General features: G+C 41.2%; 1 protein-coding gene across 9 annotated transcripts in view; it reads left to right on the forward strand.

Moving 5' to 3' along the window:
- The window catches only part of DENND1A (DENN domain containing 1A), an 810600-nt gene that overhangs the window by 672267 nt on the left and 124613 nt on the right, over positions 1-13720 (forward strand). For all 9 annotated transcript variants that reach the window (XM_056541264.1, XM_056541257.1, XM_056541259.1 and 6 more), the window contains 3 exons: positions 9755-9856; positions 10749-10836; positions 11177-11217. In XM_056541264.1, the coding sequence (XP_056397239.1) occupies positions 9755-9856; positions 10749-10836; positions 11177-11217 (231 nt within the window). The remainder of the gene's footprint in view (positions 1-9754; positions 9857-10748; positions 10837-11176; positions 11218-13720) is intronic.

Below are 13720 nucleotides of genomic sequence, written 5' to 3' on the forward strand. Positions count from 1 at the left end.
GGACCAGGACGACTGATCAGTGCAAAGGAAAGAATGAATGGGGCCATGTATCTTGACATTTTGAGTGAAAACCTCCTTCAATCAGCAAGGGCATTGGAGTTGAAACATGGCTGGGTCTTTCAGCATGACAGTGATCCCAAACACACCGACCAGGCAATGAAGGAGTGGCTTTGTAAGAAGCATTTCAAGGTCCTGGAGTGGCCTAGCCAGTCACCATATCTCAACCCCATAGAAAATCTTTGGAGGGAGTTGAAAGTCTGTGTTGCCCAGCGACAGCCCCAAAGCATCACTGCTCTAGAGGAGATCTACATGGAGGTGTGGGCAAAAATACCAGCAACAGTGTTTGAAAACCTTGCAAAGACTTACAGAAATGTTTGACCTCTGTCAGTGCCAACAAAGGGTATATAACGAAGTATTGAGATTAACTTTTGTTATTGACCAAATGCAAATTTTCCACCATAATTTACAAAAAAATTCTTTAAAAATCAGACAATGTGATTTTATGGATTTTTTTTCTCATTATGTCTCTCATAGCTGGGGTATACCTATGATGAAAATTACAGGCCTCTCTCATCTTTATAAAGGGGTACTTCGGTGGAAACCTTTTATTTTTATTTATTTTTATCAACTGGTGCCAGAAAGATAAACAGATTTGTAAAGTATTTCTATTAAAAAAATCTTAATCCTTCCAGTACTTATTAGCTGCTGAATACAACAGAGGAAATTCCTATCTTTTTGGAACACAGAGCTCTCTGCTGACATCGTAACCACAGTGCTCTCTGCTGACATCTCTGTCCATTTTAGGAACTGTCCAGAGTAGGAGAAAATCCCCATAGAAAACATATGCTGCTCTGGACAGTTCCTAAAATGGGCAGAGATGTCAGCAGAGAGCACTGTGGTCATGATGTCAGCAGAGAGCACTGTGTTTCAAAAACAAAACCATTTCCTCTGTAGTATTCAGCAGCTAATAAGTAATGGAAGGATGTATTTTTTTTAATAGAAGTAATTTACAAATCTGTTTAGCTTTCTGGCACCAGTTGATTTAAAAAAAAAAAAAAAAAAAAAAGTTTTCCACTGGAGTACACCTTTTAGTGGGAGAACTTGGTGGCTGACTAAATACTTTTTTGCCCCACTGTAGATAGGGCAAGCCTAGTTTCTAAATTTTGTGCAAACTCTATGCAGGCCCAGGGAATGATATTATCCCCCAAAATGTTATTCCTGGATAACCCATTTAAAGAGGTTCCCCACCATGTAGCATCATTGGCGGCCCTGCCAATATAATTCCCACCAATCACTAAAATCAGGGGCTCTTTTTTTTCACTTTCAAGAACATGGTGAAGAGGAGTTTGTCTGGAGTGTTAGTCAAGCTTGTGTACTGCCAAGTCCATTCAGTCTCTGTAGGAGTTATGGAAGCTGCAAAGTACAGTGCTTCATGGTAAATGGTCGAAGTGGTAGTATTGTATAGACATTTAGCATTGCAATGCATAAAATAGACCTGTAGTTGATGCTATTTTATTGATGTAATGGTTATCTTGTAGTAATAACAATCCTATATCTATATTCTCCTACTGGATTGGGTCTATACCTTGTTCTATATGGAAAAGTTTTACTATCTATGAAGGTAGAAAAGTCAGAATAAAAATCATATTTGGCAAAAACTGTGTTCAGTCTTTTTACCACTAGGCTGTGAAAGATTTGCTAATATACAAGTCTGTATTCTTCATTCTTACATGCCAACAAAGGACTTAAATATTTGATGAACTATTATACAATGAGCTTTTCTTGAAGGTTTCTTTTTTAAGAAAGGTAGTGAAGCATTCCTTGTTATACAATTTAGGGCTCCTTCACACTGCTGCTGAGCTATGTCCTGTTCAGGGTCCATTCGGGGCCTATAAATGTAGCCAAACAGATCCTTTGTATATCGGACACCACCCAGTTCTAACGGTTACTATTCACTTGAATGGGGTCCGGTATTATAGAGGAGTTGACCTGGGAAAGAATAGAGTATGCAGTATTTTTTCTCCGCTCAACTTCCGTCTTTTAAACAGGTTGAGCGATTGAGCTCCCTTTTGTAGAGTTCAGCTGCAGCGGGATCCTAGCCTTATATCCATGTACTTGGAAAGCTGTGTCCATTCACAACTGTCAACATTGTTACTTGGATAAGTGTATTGTGCTGGGGGTTTAGATACCTTGAAATACTTTATTTTTGTTTGCTTATCAATTTTGCCACGTCATGAAGAGGTCCAAGAATAAAAATTGGAAGTGATTGCATGGCTCCAACTTTTGTTGCTAAGTTCATTCAGTTCATTTTGCTGACCATAACAAAGCTAGTTTGCCACAGTGGCAGCAACAATGCTCTGGTAACAAAAGCAGTCAGCAACCATGTCACCATAGTTGAGCCATCTTGCAACAGTGCACCAATAACAGAGACAAGCAACGATACACCATAACACATCTACCTTGTGAAATTTCTGAAGCCCAACCTCCGACATTTGTTGCATGCCTCATGTGATATGTAAACTATGCTATAGAGCAGTGGCACCAACCCTGTCCTCAAGGCCATCCAACGATCCTGGCTTTTTCAGTTACTCCATTGGAACAGAACAGGGGAAAGTTCCAATCCTGGACTGTTAGTGGGCCTTGGGGACTAGCTTTGTGACTTCTGCTGTATAGGATCTGTTGTAGAGGTTTTTTCTATTGGGTAGTCTTCAAACGGTGACTTACCTACCCAGATCCACAGGTGTAAATTATTCCAGACTACTGTGTCTACTTATATCTATTAGTGGTGATCAATGGCCCTCATTTACTAAGAATGGAGTGTAGGTTTCTTTGTGGTTTTTAATTCCCTACAATTTATTTTCCACGGTATTTACTAAGGTTTCCCTACATTTTCCACTTTCCCTACATTTTGCTTTTTTTACACACGCTCCGATCTGTCTGGTTTTCCTCAGCTCAAATCCGCCACATTTTATGTGGAAACCTTAGTAAATATGTTGGGTTTTTGTGAAAACATGCCCCTTTTCGTAGACCATGCCCCATTTTCCTAGCGGCCACGCCCCTTTTTGGGGGTTTTCTTAGCAAAATGGAGAGTTAGTCAGGGTTTTTCCAATTCTGGCGCAAAATTTGGTGCAGACAGAATTTCTGCCGCAATGCTATAGAATCTGGCGCACAACCTGAGAAAACATCTCTATCTTTGTAACAATCTTTAATCTAAGAAGATAATGTAAAACTGATGGGGGAGATTTATCAAAACCTGTGCAGAGGTGAAGTTGCTGAGTTGCCCATGGCAACCAATCAGATCGCTTCTTTCATTTTCGTTAAGGCCTCTGAAAAAGAAAAGAAGCGATCTGATTGGTTGCTATGGGCAACTCAGCAACTTTTCCTCTGGACAGGTTTTGATAAATCTTCCCCCTATACATAGTAAATTATAATTTTACTATAAAGTCAATATTTCTTCTAAATGAAGTGTAACGGCCCAGCTTTTTTTTTTTTTTTTTGCCCGCTAGATATAGGTTAGGATAGGCATTCATGTGTTCATCAGTGTGTAATTATTCTGCACGAAGAGCGTATACCATGCAGATCTTCCTTTTTAATCCATCCTAGCACTCTGACAATACCGGGTCTAATGCAGGTGTCTATTTCAAACACACACTGCTTGTGAAGTGATCAGATGAGTGTTCAGAAGCAAGGCACGCTGTTCAGCAGGTAAAGAATATCTGTGGCCTTTTTCGATGTACCCCCCACCGGATGAATAACTACTGGTAAATTATTATAATGTATGCAGACATTTTCACATCAGTTTTGTCAATAGCAATGTCTCGCCAGTATAAAGTGTATCACAGAATGAGAAGAAATAGCATTCATAAAACATTTATAAGTGTAGCACAAGTAGGGCTGAATGTTGGCAGTTTGTTTTTCGGAAAATAAATTAGCATACAAAAAAAACTAAAAGACCTTGGAGTAATATTACTGATGTGACTGTTGTGCTGAAATCTGACATTTATCCTTTGGATGTGAGCAGTCTTGTAAAATAATTATGGAAACTTCATGGGCAAATCTGAAATAAGAAATATATTGGGAAGGAAGAATGTGGATCAAAATTTAATTGGGAAAGATGTGCAAAGCTCGGGCTGCCAACTTGGTTCATCTGAACCTTTGGGGCAGTTTTATGTTTTTTATACAGCTATTATTTATGGTTTAACAATTAGCATTTTTCCAATGATATAAGTGAAAGAGAGGGGGCTCAAAGAAATGGTTTGAATGATGTCCCTATAATAATGCTACATTTTGCCACTAATGGCAAATGGGCCTCATATTAGTTATCTGCTGCACTCATTTTCTTCTTGCTTATTTTCTTCCTGGACAGGTTGCCAGTAGCAAAGGTGATGGGACCAACTAGGACTCAACCTCCAGGGGTCCCATAATTGCAAAGTCTGTTATGTACACCCTTTAAAAAGTGTTATCCAGCATGCAGCTTCTCTGGAGAGGGGAGTCCTGGACAGTTTCCTTGTTTAAGTAGCAAAGGGGATGGTACCAACTAGGACTCAACCTCCAGGGTTCCCATAATTGCATAGTCTTTATAAAGGGTTATTCAGCCTATGCAGTTATGGGACCCCCAGAGGTTAAGTCCTATTTGGTCCTATTACCTTTGCTACTTAAACATGGCAACTGTCCAGGACTCCCCTCTCCAGAGAGGCTGCATGCTGGATAACACTTTTTAAAGGGTGTACATAACAGACTATGCAATTATGGGACCCCCGGAGGTTGAGTCCTAGTTGGTCCCATCACCTTTGCTACTGGTAACCTGTCCAGGACTCACCTCTCCAGAGAAGCTGTATGCTAATGATCTATCCATCAATATTAACTCATGGCAGCCCCACCAAGTTGGCTTTTTGAAGAGGCCATGGTGATCATGTGAAGATCACAACCTTTTTCATGTTTACTGCTTTGCTGTACTATTAGCAGTGGTCCATGTCCCCTTTTTTTTTACTGCCACACTGCCTGCTTACATCCGCCTACCTTGTTTGACTGTTAGACACTAAGTTAAGAGGACATGGGCTGGACTTACCTGGACTGTTGCCTTGCCGAGAAACGCCCCCTGGGCACTTGAGTGTCATTTGCATATTAAAAAAAGAGCTCATATCTCAGCGATATTATCCATAATCCTGATCACTTGCCCTACCTAGCGCATATACATGTGTGTGTGTTTCTTATATATTTCTTACAAGGAGATAAGTCTGGCACCATTACTGTAAATGCATCTAGAGAGCGATATTACGCACAGTGTAGTACAGCTAGTGGCCGCGTCTGTCTGCTATATGGTTGCTACGGGTGATGGCGGTGCTCATATCAAAGAAGTTCAGTAAAAGAAACTTTAGCAAGTAGAGAGTGTAGATAAAGCACTCACCGCAGTCAGAGGTTCAGCAACAGGATAGAACTTTTATTCCAGCCTTGAGCCGGTAAAACAGAGCAGAGAGACACACAGGGAGCATGGATGGAACAGGTGAGGCGGGGGCGTGACGAAGGGGTGGCAACCGGTTTCACGCACTGAGGCGCTTCCTCTGGCCCACGCGTGGGCCAGAGAAAGCACCTCAGTGCGTGAAACCGGTTGCCGCACTTTCACGCACTGAGGCGCTTCCTCTGGCCCATGCGTGGGCCAGAGGAAGTACCTCAGTGCGTGAAACCGGTTGCCATTCCTTCGTCACGCCCCCACCTCACCTGTTCCATCCATGCTCCCTGTGTGTCTGTCTGCTCTGTTTTACCGGCTCAAGCCTGGAATAAAAGTTCTATCCTGTTGCTGAACCTCTGACTGCGGTGAGTGCTTTATCTACACTCTCTACTTGCTAGCTATATATATATATATATATATATATATATATATATATATATATATATAGACAATGGATAAGTCAGCCAGCACTATTTGGTTCCAAACTATTATATAGACCTGATGCAGGTGCTCGCTGCTATATATATATATCTCAGTTGTGCTCTAAAAAAAATTATTTGGGTGTAGACAGAAAAGTAAGACTCATTAAGCAAACGGGGAGGAAAAAGGAGCAAAAGAACACTGAAAATCTACAGACGTAAATAGGTAGCAAAACACTTACTGTCACATGTAACAGAAATATGTCCTAATTATATTCCTAATAAAGAATAATACACACAATTACATTAGTTTGTCATTTTTGTTCCTTTTTACTTTTTTAGTACGTGCTACATACTGTTTATGTTCCAAAATGTGGGTAACTAGGTCCTATTAGCATAATGAGCCTCTTTGTAAAATCCTCCTTTCATCTTATAGTTAGGTTAACCCATATCTCAAAAAAGTGGAAGGCAATGAAAATTAGTTTTTTTTAGCTCACAGATAGGTGAATTTGATTGACATTTATAATTTAACAGATTTGTATTCTTGAGGGAAAAAAATGCTCAGAAATGTGAAATATCAACATTGTGTTTTTTTACTGTATTAATGCTTGGGGTGTAATTATTTAGTGTTGATATGGCTCTCTAAAAGTAAAGAATTGGCTGATCATCAGGCAGACAGTGGCCAGGCAAGATTAGATTTTTCTCATAATGTAGGATTTCCAAGGATAAAAAAGAGGGCTTCTTTTATTGGCAATTAGATCTACAGTAATGTCTCTTTTTAGGGCTGCAGCTAAAGATTATTTTAATAATCGATTAGTTGTTGATTATTTTATCGATTAATCGGAAAAAAACTTCAAAATGCCAAAATAAGTGGTTCAGATGATTCTACTTGAAGAATTATGTACAATGGCCATATTAAAAGTATTCTAGCATGTGATGTGAAGTGACCAAACAACAGCAATTTTTTACTTTTTTTTAAATTAAATTTTAGGTCGGTTGCTATACAGGCTCACGTCATATTAATGTGTATATACATAAGTGTAGAGCGTCCACAAGCGGCGGGGGAGGGGAGGAGTTCAGAGAAGCTGCTGCACATGTGATTGGTGAGCAGTGGGTAGCGGAGGGTGGGACAGGGACTAAATTAACTGAACAGAGGCTGCGGCGGTCGGACTGGCGTCTGACCGTGCGCCCGCAGCAGCGTTATCACAGCTGAAACCCGGACAACGAATCGGCGGATTATTCGATAATTGGATTCGGCGACAAAGAATCCCGTTATCGAATTTTATCGAGTACGTCGATCAATCGTTGCAGCCCTACCTCTTTTACATGTCCGGCATCTTAAAAAATGCGCCGGAGGGAAACTGATGCTATAACTGTTCCCATTCATTTGAATAGGACAGTTCATATTATCCAGCATCTTAGTTTGGATGCCGGATGGTTGGACTTGCTGGATCGGCACCAGACAGGGGAACACATTTTGCTTAGTTCCCCCCTCCGGCGTTCAAAAATAATGGAAGCCGGATGTTACACAACTGATGACAACTGGTGCATGTTGGCATCAGTTGTGGCATCAGTTACGTCGAGATTTAGGCTGGGTTCACGTGTGCAGGACATATGTAATCCTAGCCTTAGATACACTGAATCCAAATGTAATGAATTAGCCATCTACTGGTTTAGTCTTGTTATGCTTTCAAAGTTGTCCGATTTCAAAAAATGAGGCTCTATGGTTCCCAAGGACTGTGTCTGACTTTTCTAAGGAATGGAAATGTTTCTTAACAAGGGGAACTCCTGTGGAAAAAAAAATGTTTTTAAATCAACTGGTGCCAGAGAGTTAAACAGATTTGTAAACGACTTCTATTTAGAAATCTTAACCCAGTACTTCTTCTAGTACTTATCGGTTGCTGTATACTACAGATATACTACAGAGATATTTGTGAAGTTTTCACCAGTCTGACCAACAGTGCTCTCTGCTGACACCTCTGTCCGTGTCAGGAACTGTCCAGAGCAGGAGAGGTTTTCTATGGGGAGCTGTTTCTAATCTGGACAGTTCCTGACATGGACAGAGGTGTCAGCAGAGAGTACTGTGGTCAGACTGGAAAGAACTACACAATTTTCTCTGTAGCATACAACAGCTGATAAGTACTGGAAGTAATTTACAAATCTGTATAACTTTCTGGCACCAGTTTATTTGATAACATTTGTTTTCCACGTGTTTCCACCGGAGTTCCCCTTTAACAAATCTACGGTAAATCATTAGGTTTGTTTTAGGGAATCTTTCTGTAGATTAGCTCATCTCTATTGACAATGTTATATGGAACAGAATGACTCTTTTTGGTCTGCTTGATGTTTTCTTCAGCATTCTTTCTGGATTGGACTTCAGTATAAAGCACCACAATATACAGAATAATACATCATGATGGTGTAGTATTCTAATGAATACACTTGTAGTCCCAAAACACATTGTGGGAGATAAATAAAGGTGTGTGCACCAGACTTTTAGTGCAGTTGGTGCCAAGAAACTGGTGCCCATGTTATTAGACAAATTGTTAGAAAAAAAATCACACAAAAAAAATGAATTTAGCACCATGCTCCACATGGGGGCAAAGGTTAATGAAAAGGGGATGTGGCTTGGGTAAAAGGGGTGTGGCTGCACCAAAAATGCACTACAGTACTTTTTAGGGCACATATTTGGCTTTGAAGTAAGACCATTTTTAACATAGAATAGACAGTTTTAAAGCTACTTCAGATTTTAAAACAGCCTGAGACCCTTTTAAAATTTTACTGTACTCTTGGGGTCTATTCACACGGGAGAATTTCAGCACATCCACCCCAATTCCGCTTCCACTTGTGCGGATTTTGTGTGGAATTGGTGTGGAATCCAAGCGGAAATTCTGCAGAAGTGTGAATGGGAGTGTGGATTCCCATAGAAGTGTATTGGGCTTTCATCTTAGGAGGAATTCCTCAAGTGGATCCCTCTTATTTCCACTTGAAAATCAGTCTAATCACAAGGCCCTTATAACGGTGCGAAGGGGGGTGTACTTCCCCAGAAACTGTTTGACATATGAACTACAGTGCTTCCTGAGTACAAGTATATTCTAAAGGAGGGTGATTGATTCAGGAATTTATACTTTAGTCCTGAAGGAATTATCTTTCCCTAAAATGAAAAAAAGGTAGCATTCTGCCTTTAGGGGGTGTTATTTTCCTCGGGATCAGCATTGATAAAGAATTTGATGCACTGGGTAGACTCTGTCTTTTTTTAAGTGTACTATTTTACAGAGCAATAAATCAGATTGAAGAGGGCCTGTAGCCAACCCCCAAAATACACACACCTTTTTACTGTTTCTTGATAAACTCTTATGTTCCAGAGATATGAGGGTTTTTAGTCTGACAATTCAGGGAATCACCCAGATGGGTGTTAACTTTAAATGTAATAATGGGAGTAAATATAAAGTGATGGGTAGGATTATACAGTGGGAGTCAAGGGGTGTGTATTAGGAGTACACCTCTCTCAATGTAAAACATTCACACCCCCTGACTGTATAATCCCTCCCATCACCTAATAGTTACTCCCAATTTTTTAATTAAGTCCACCCACGCCCATGTGACTGATTTCCTGAATTTTCTAACTAACTATAAACCCCTTTTATATCTCGGAAATGAAAGGGAGTATAAAGAAACTGTAAAAAGGTGTGTGATCAGGGCTCCCTAAGATATTTATCAACACTAAAACCTCAATGTTTTTTAGTTGGCCACTAATTATGGGAATTATATGTATCATTTACCCTAGTTCTGAATGTCTGTAACGTCGCTTAAAGCTCATTGCTACATTTTGCCCTCTATAAACTTTTTCTGACATTGATGTCCCTTGTCTGTCTGTCCCCTGCAGGAGGAGCCAATTACCTTTTGTGAGGAAACATTTGTCTCCCATCGCTCCAGTGGGATGAGACCATTCCTTCAGAATGCTATTCAGCTTCAGCTATTTAAGCAGGTATGAGATTTGAGCAACTTATTGCAGAATTGCACAGTTACTTAGAATAGCATTTACTGTATATACTCGAGTATAAGCCGAGTTTTTCAGCACGATTTTTTTCGTGCTGAAAATGCCCCCCTCGGCTTATATTCGAGTGAACTCTCCGCCTGTCAATCCCTTCTCAGTGGTCTTCAACCTCCGGACCTCCAGATGTTGCAAAACTACAACTCCTAGCATGCCCGGACAGCCATCGGCTGACCGGGCATGCTGGGAGTTGTAGTTTTGAAACATCTGGAGGTCCACAGGTTGAAGACCACTGCGGCCTTCGTCATCATCCAGACCCCCCTTTAGTTTTCTACTCACCTCCCCTAGGTGGGAAGGAAGGGTGAGCTGGTCCGGGCCATCTATGCTGCAGGGACCGTCCGGTGGGGAGGGTTAGTCGTAACGGGCTGTCCATCTTCACCGGGAGACTATCTTCTCGGCTCCGGGCTGGCCCCGGACTAGTGACGTTGGCCTGACGATGAGGCACAGGGGCGTCCGTGCGCAACAGATGTTGACAAAGGCCGCAGTGGTCTTCAACCTGCGGACCTCCAGATGTTTCAAAACTACAACTCCCAGCATGCCCAGACAGCCGATGGAGGTCTGCAGGTTGAAGACCACTGATGAAGGAATTGACAGGAGATGATGACGAGGGGAATAATGACAAGGGTGATGATGACGGGGGTGATGATTACGGGGGTGTTAATGACGGGGGTCTGGATGATGACATGGGGGGATGATGTAATTCCCACCCTAGGCTTATAGTCGAGTCAATAACTTTTCCTGGGTTTTTGAGGTGAAATTAGGGGCCTCGGCTTATATTCGGGTCGGCTTATACTCGAGTATATACCGTAATCTCTTTCTCTTCTAGTTCATAGATGGGCGTCTTGACCTGCTGAACACTGGAAATGGATTCAGTGATGTCTTTGAAGAGGAAATAAATATGGGCGAATATGCAGGTAAATCAAACGGTTTTAATATCTATTAGATAGGTTGCCCCTTAATTAAATATATCCGTTCCACTTGCAAACCTCACAAGTAACTTCTATTTAACTAATTTTCACCTTTCTGTGTTTATTTTACACCAAAAATTTGCATTGTAAAGTTGCCTCCTGTGGGGATTGTCTTCTGAAAGAAAAGGGCCACTATACATGATCTAAAATCCATCACACAAAATCTGGTCTGGGTACACGGGGTGGTCTTCTCAAAGAGGTGGTCTTTTAGAGAGGTTTCACTGTATATCATTTTCTGTAGTTTGCTCTGCTTTTATTGCTATATATTCTGTTTTTTTTTCTGCAGGCAGTGACAAACTCTACCATCAATGGCTGTCAACAGTAAAAGTAAGTGTACAGCATCCTCAGCTTCTGATCCAGTATATAGTGGAGTATAGTAACTATTATTTAACCACTAGAGGACACACAAAGTAAATATACAACATGATGCCCCGGTACCATATATTTACGTCAGGAACATGAAGCGAGCGCAGAAGCAGCACTTGATTCATAGACGGTGGGTTCCTACTGCTATCAGCAGCTGAGATCTCACCGCTTATGACGGACACAAGTGATAAAGCTCATGTCCACCATTTACTCCGTGCTGATCATCTTAAGCAGTTTGCGGGGCTTCGGGACACTTATCTAACCTCCTGCAGCATAGTTGCAAGCGTCGGATGAGTAAAGATGGTGGTCGCAGGTCTCTTACCCTCCTATGTGCCATAGATCACCAATATTACTGATTGGTGCTGTGCCATTGCGTAGCACTGAATCTAAACATTGTATTGTATGTATGTAAATGATGGGAATGTTAATTTTTTGTGCTACATGCTGCTTTCTCTCAACATATTCAGTATTTTTTATTCATACCTATATATATATATATATATATATATATATATATTTTTTTTTTTTTTTAATGATTTGGTGACTCCAATTTTCTCTTTCTGGCTATTTTCAATGTAGGAGATCACAATATATGGTGCCTATAACAATTTTTTTGACAGTAACACTGTGTCAGTACCAACCGACTTCATCAGTTATAATACCCCTATACATGTGTATTTTTGGCTAATATTGAAAACTGTAAAGTGAGACTGGAGTTTAATAGTTAACCTCTTAATGACCACTGATACACCTTTTGACAACACTAAGCAGTCATTGCATACAGATCAGGCTCACTAGCTGAGACGTCTCTATATGCGACAGGTGTCAGCTGTATATAGGACTTGGATTTATCCCAGCAGTTTAACCCTCTGCATGCATCAATTGATAGCAATCACGGCATGTAGAGAGTAAACTGACAGGTCCCGCACCGGTCAGGGGTCACTATGGCAGCTGGAGGCGTCCTGAAGCCTCAACCAGACTGTACTAGAAGATCGCTGATTTCACAGCTCACTGCCATAACAAAAATGATATCAATTGCGGTTGTTATTCTGATCTCCAGAATAAAGATATCGGTTTTACTGCATAATGGACAGCACAAAAACGGAATCCCTCAAACATTGCAGAATTGCTTTTATTTATTTAATTAGTTTAATTTCAGCCCACAAATGATGGTTAACTGAATTGATCTAATGTGTATGGCTAGCTTTAGGAACACGCCAATGCCATTTCAAATTGGTCTATACTGTGCAACTTCTGTACTTCAACAACTGTAGTCATAAAGGGGGGTATTTATCAAAGGATTTATGTGTGTTTTTTCACGTAACTTTGGCGCAATACTTTGGCGCAGTGTCTTTTTGTGCCAAAGTTTGGCTCATCTTCTCCACTGTCATTTTTACAACTTTCTCAAAATCACTCGGTCCTGTGTGTGATTTCAACTTTAGTCAGTAATTCATCATTCATCTTTGGTGCAATTTTGGCACAAATCCCGTTTTTTTGGCGCAAATCCCCGCCAAGAAATTTTGCACATGGAAAACACACTTAGCAATGTCAGAAAATGTAAAGGCGTCAAAATACATAAAAAAAATTTTTTCGGGTGAAAGCAGCGACGCCTCCAGGGCTGCTCAATACTATCCTGCGACATAGTTGTCTCTGAGGAACCTTCACCCTCCGTTGAGACAGCATTGGACATGGCCACGCAGGTTCAGGAAAGGTAAGCACTAAAGCAGTGGTCTCCAACCTGCGGACCTCCAGATGTTGCAAAACTACAACTCCCAGCATGCCCGGACAGCCAATGGCTGTCCGGGCATGCTGGGAATTGTAGGTTTTGCAACATCTGGAGGTCCGCAGGTTGAAGACCACTGCACTAAAGTAACAAAAAAAATAAAAAACTACCCAAATTGAAAATAAAATCCATTTCACATGGTGGCTATAAACCCCACAAAAGAAAATAACTCATGTCGCTTGCTGATATACTGCAGGAGGGACTCCAAAATGGCCTCTCTACAGGGTAAAATACGCGTCCTCTGTGGCGGTAAGTTCTGTGTAAAAGGCGCTGTGAACAGCTGATTTCAACATTTGAGCCAAATTTACTAAAAACTTGCACCAAATGATAAAAAAAAGGGTAAAAAGAAACTGTCAACAGGCAAAATTGATAAATACCCCCCAAAATGTATTTTATCTAACACATTGTGTAGTCCAGGACCTTTCATGACCAAAAACAAAAGATCACCGTTTATACTCCTTTGTTCATTACGTAAACATTAAAGGGGTACTCCGCCCCTGGCATCTTATCCCCTAGGGGATAAGATGTTAGATTGCCGCAGTCCCGCTGCTGGGGACCCCGGGGATCGCCGCTGCGGCACCCCGCCATCATTACTGCACAGAGCGAGTTCGCTCTGTGCGTAATGACAGGCGATAAAGGGGCCGGAGCAGCGCGACGTCATGGCTCCGCCCCTCATGACAT

The sequence above is a fragment of the Hyla sarda genome, chromosome 9 (assembly GCF_029499605.1).
Source record: "Hyla sarda isolate aHylSar1 chromosome 9, aHylSar1.hap1, whole genome shotgun sequence".
Taxonomy (NCBI): domain Eukaryota; kingdom Metazoa; phylum Chordata; class Amphibia; order Anura; family Hylidae; genus Hyla; species Hyla sarda.